At 57.4% G+C, this 5,241-nt stretch overlaps 1 protein-coding gene across 1 annotated transcript; it reads right to left on the bottom strand.

Moving 5' to 3' along the window:
• Nucleotides 1-726: 726 nt before the first annotated feature.
• Nucleotides 727-1,000, bottom strand: Smim38 (small integral membrane protein 38). Its single transcript, XM_087205442.1, has one exon. It carries the CDS (start codon nucleotides 998-1,000, stop codon nucleotides 839-841), a length of 162 nt encoding a protein of 53 aa, XP_087061568.1. The 3' UTR covers nucleotides 727-838.
• Between the last annotated feature and the right edge of the window lie 4,241 nt (nucleotides 1,001-5,241).

Below are 5,241 nucleotides of genomic sequence, written 5' to 3'. Positions count from 1 at the left end.
CCTGTCAGTCTTTCCAGACACATCCCAGCCACACAAATAAACCACAAGTGCTCAGAGGAGCCCAGCAGGTCCCTTGGCTTCTCCACTGACCTACCCTCTTCAAAGCATGGGCGTCTGCAGGCTCTCCAGAGTTTTCCCACACCTGACCTGCTGAAGGAGGGAGGCATGGCCCATCTCAGAGATGGGGACACTAATGTCTGATGGGCAGAGTTCAAACAGGACCAAGGACAACTGGACTTGAACTCAGGTGTCACAGGTCTGTCTTGAGAACTTCCCCAGGGTCTGCTCTGCAAGCCTGGACCCTCAGGAGGTCAGGGCTGGCTGGTTAGGGTGGAGGGGACCCCAACAGGGCTGGCTTGTGATGGAGTCACAGGTGTCCTTGTGATCTCTCTGCCAACATCCCTGGTCTCCTCCAGCCTCTTCCTGCAAACGCATTTATGAAGAATTGGAGGCAGAGAACGTCTTAGAGCCTGATACCTCCCCATACACTCAGTGCAACAGGGGACCCAGAACCTGGTGACAGACAGCTGGTCACGATCCCTCCAACACCCTCGGTGGCAGCCATCCCTATAGGACAGCCTTGGTCAGTGTGGGCAGGCACCATGCATCCCAGGTCCCTCTGAGTTTCTGTCTCTTCCATGGCCCTCAGGGACATGGGGGTCAGGTTCCCAGTCAGGTGTGAAGGGGTTGGAGCAGAAAATCCCAAGGAGTGGACACAGGGTCAGGAGGGCTCGGAGAATTAGCTGGAAGCAAAACCAATAAGCACAGGTGTGTGCCCCCCAGGTCCCCACCACTCCAGGGGACAACCGTGTTGGCATAAACCCCCCAAGAAACAGGCCTACTCCTGCTTGGTTTTTCGGGGCTGCAGTGGTGGCTGGGCCAGCCTGTGGTCGATGTAGGTCCCCAGGCAGGACCACAGGATGAAACGCAGCAGCAGGATGACCACCAGCAGCACCATGAGCGGGTCAGGGCCCACGCTGCCCCCCAGCCAGGAGCCCATACTGAGGAGCTGCCCCCCTCCTCCTCTGGTGACAACGACCTCCCCCCGCTGGACACTCAGTCCCGTTGGTGGCCCCTCGCAGGACCAACCCCTGCAGTCCGAAGCCCCCCAGGCAGGCCTGCCCTCCTGGCGTGTGAGAGGACAGATCCGGGCGGCAAGCGGCCTCCTTGGTCAAGAGGCCCGTGTACCATTCAGCCAGAATTAACCACTCTCCGCGCCGACAATGCCCGCATTGTCCAGGGGCCTGGGGGGTGGGAGGCCGCCTCGAGCCCGCCTCCCTCACAGTCCCCGCTGCCCCTGCCCGCCAGCACTGACGTAATCCCCAAACATCTCCGGGCGGCAGCTGCTGGGCGAAGCGGCAGCCTCCTCCCGGCCCTTTCAGCGGCCCACGCCGCTCTTCCGGCCGCCACGAGACAATCGGGCCCTTTCTCTCCCCAATTAGCTATCACTTCTGGAGGCCGGCGCTGTCCGAGCCCCTCATCGGCGGCGGGCTTTGCAGCAGGCCTGGCCAGGCGGGGGCCAGGAGCTTGGCGGGAGGCTGCAAAAATGAAAAGGGGAGGGGAGGGGGAGAAGAGAGAACAGTGAGCGACCCCAGACTTGGCTCAATTAGCACATGGGCCGTGCATCCACATCCCGGAGGCGAGGGGGGGGGGCAGCAAGACTCCCAGAAAGGCCCTGGGACCTGGGGAAATCCGCTTAACCCTCCAGGGGGCAGCCAGGTGGCCTGGCACCCCTTCCCCTCACGCCTAAAGAGAGGCTCTCAGGGACATTTCTGCGGGTCCCCTCACATCCCTCACAGGGCCCCAAGGCCCTGAACCTGGGTCGCTCGTACTCACCTAGTACCTTGGGGAGCCACTCAGCGGTGGGGGACCTCAGTAGAAAGTGAGGTGGAGATCACCTGCTGAGAGGATTAAGAGAGCCTTTACAGGGCCCCAGACTGTGTCCCCAAAGTGACACCCCAAGAACATCCCACACCTTTTCTGAAATAATGGCATCTGCCCAGCCTTCTCCATCTGCCCCACACACACAGACATAGGTGCACACTTCTGCACACACAGGAGCATCCACACTGCCAGAGCCCCGCCAAGGCAGCTCTGGCCTTTTGCAGCTGAGATCCCCAGCAGGAGAGAAGACAGCCGGCCCCAGCTTCCCCTCCAGCTCCTGCCCTGTTTCCCACAGCAATGGCGCCACAGTGGAGATGGGCCCAGCAGGAGGGACAGGGGTCTTTACTGGAGGGGTCCAGGATGTCATGCTCTCAGCAGGAAATGGTCCCACAGAGACATGCAAAAGGGGCCTTCTGAGGCCGAGAGTTTCTGGGCTTAGTTATTAGTTACCTGTCATCAGCTCCTGAGCTTCTTCCTCAGCCACAGAACAAGTGTTCACCCCAGCAGACCCCACCCGAGCTCACTACCTGCATCTGCCCTCACTCCTCACCTGCAGTTCAGGCACCTCCCGGGCTGCCCAAAGCTGTCCCTGCTCTGCTATCTGGGGTCAGACTGCCCACTGCCAGCGCCAGCCAGGGACAGTAAGCTCTGGGCTTCTTCCACACCTCAGACATAGGTGAGAGTTTGGCTATCAGGAGCCCACCTAGCAAACAGCAGTCAGAGTATCTGCTTGATAAGGGCTTCCAGAAAGTCCAGAGGGTCCTGCCGTCTCCCAGGAAGAGCCCTTGTGCACCTGGGTGATGGCCCGCAGTGGGGAACAGCTGTCCACGCAGGGAGGGAGGGTAGGCTGGTGGCTCAGCAGGCATTTCACTCACCAGAGAGGGCCACATCCTGAGCGAGGTGGTGTCCTGCAGAGCTGGAGCTGCCTGGCCTGTCCCAGCCACCAGCTCAGGTCTACTGGGAAGGTGGGGACACAGCGGCCTTGGACAAAAGTCCCTGTATTTACCGAGCACACAACCAGATATGCGGAGTCCACACTGCCCCAGTCACATGGCATCCCGGCACAGGAGACTCGGGTCAAGGAGGCCTGGCCCCTTCCCGCTCAGATACCTTGTCAGTAAGGATGAGGTTAGCATGCCCTTCATGGAAGAAGCAGATGGGCATCCTGAGAACGGCTCTTGCTGGAGAGGTACTGGGTACCTGTCGGGGGACCCAAAGGCAGATAACGTGGCCAGTGCCACAGGAAAGGTAAGAAAATGATAACAGAAGTCCACTGGACATGGATTGGTTCATTCCATACCTACAGGTGCTCTGTTGGGGGTGGGGAGCGCCCTGATGCTCCTCGTTCCCAGAGAGGAGATTCCTTGGGTCTCCCACAGCTACCAATGCGGGTGGCTAGGGGTGGGACCTGTGCTCCATCCTGAGCTCTAGGGGCCCCCTTCACTGTCCTTTTGCTTCCGGCTCAACACTCCTTCAAGAGGCACCCTGGGGATGTGGAAGCTGCCCCCGCCCAGCACCCCTAAGCCAAAGACTGGCCATGGGGAGAATGAGACCTGTATCGCCAGGTTGAACAAATGCCTAAAGCACTTGGCCCCCCAGGGTACCCCCAGGATCCCATGGAACAGGGGCCAGGCCCAAAGTCACTCTCTTTCCTGGCTTTTCCCCCTCAACTTGCTTTCCGCACTCTTTCTTCCTGTTCTTCGCAGCCCACTACCTCCTAAGTCACCCCCTGTGGACAGAGGCCAAAACAAGAGTGACCAGTGTCTCCAGACCTGGGAACTTTGAGTTTTTCCCACTCTACAGAGCTGAGCGGTGGGAGCGCCTGACCCTGGTCAGAGAGGACAGATTGGGGAACTCTGGTTACCTTCGGGACTCCAAAGAGCCAAAGTGCCTCGTACCCAAATGTCCAAGGATGAAAGCAGTGACGAGGGACAAGTCCTCACTCACTGTCTTCCACTAAAGAAGGCAATGGTAAGTGAAATTGGTAAGTGAAACAATTGGTAAGTGAAACATGGCCACGGGGAGGGCCACAGGGAGCTTGGGCTAGAAGCAAAGAGGAGGCACAACCTCCTGGACTCCCTCACTGTGGTGACAACACTGGGAACGAGCCCCAAGGACAACACTCGAGTGGCTGCTCCCCACCAGGGCATCACTGTGGTGCTCTGGGCCTCTGCTTCATCGTCCATAAAAAGGACAGGAATCCCCTCCAACTCCCCAGCTCTGCAAAAGACAGGAGCTGTGAGTACTTTGCAGGGCAAGTACTATGAAGCAAGCCGGTCCACACGCCCTGTCATCGCAGCCAGGCCCCTCTCTGGGGCACCATCAGGACTATCACCTGCCTTGTTGGTCGGTTTTACTCTTTATTCTCATCAGAGTCCTCAGGTCCTCGGACCCCTTTCATTCCCTCTAGCCTGAGCTCTCACCCAATCACCCACCCCATCCCAGGCTCCCCACCCCGGGCTCAGCATGGTTCCAGTCACCTCGGAGGCACTCAATAGGAAAGTGCCACACTGCTGGGGCCCCTGGGCCAAACTAAAGGACACCCATGTTTCCATTAGGCCGGATTCTGCCGAAATGGTAAAGCCAGCAGCTACAACTGTGCTAAGTAGTGAGGCATTCTCAGAAATCCCGGCTCTTACTGAAAATCTTTTTTTTTTTTCCTTTTTGCAACAGCAAAAGATGCTTGCTGTTACAAAAAAAGCAAACATCATAGAAATGTGGGACTTATGAGAGTACATGTCAACTACTTCTGCCAAGATGGGGAGTGAGATAGTGGAGCCCCTAGGAGCTGCACCCCAGGAAGGTTTGTGGACCACTTCCTTCTTGGCCTGGGAATTCTGCATCTCAAAACCCAGCAGCTGTAATCAACAGAAAGTACATTGCAGACTGGGTTTCCGCTGAAATGCTCTCGACTTGCAGACGGGTGAAAATTAATTTTCTTTCTTCCTGCCCCACAAAAGCAGATTAAAATCACCAACAGTAGGACGAGTGGGAGAAGTGGAGAGCTTCCTCATTGAGGGAGACCCCCGCGGCCGGCCTTCTCTCCCTCCCAAGGGATGGCCCCAGCTATTTGAAATGCCCCGCTCCTCGGGTAGAGCCCCAGCCAGAAGAATGCACTTGAGAAAAAATGACGCTGTGCCCTTGCCGCGGTTGAAAGCTGCTATGTAACTTTGCCCCGGTGATCAAACAGCTAGTCAGGGACGCTGTCAGGAGCAGAATGAAATTCCAAATAAATTAGCCATGTCCAAGAAGCCAACACAACACCGGATTAAGTCTCACAAAGAAAACACAATTTATTCAGCCTACCTTGTCAGAATTCTTAATAACCTCCCTTTGCATTTCTCACCTCAGGCTGAG

The sequence above is a fragment of the Heterocephalus glaber genome, unplaced genomic scaffold, assembly GCF_053883595.1.
Source record: "Heterocephalus glaber isolate CG9 unplaced genomic scaffold, H.glaber_assembly_v1.0 deba00000594, whole genome shotgun sequence".
Lineage (NCBI taxonomy): Eukaryota > Metazoa > Chordata > Mammalia > Rodentia > Bathyergidae > Heterocephalus > Heterocephalus glaber.
This window is presented reverse-complemented; position numbering and strand designations above follow the sequence as displayed.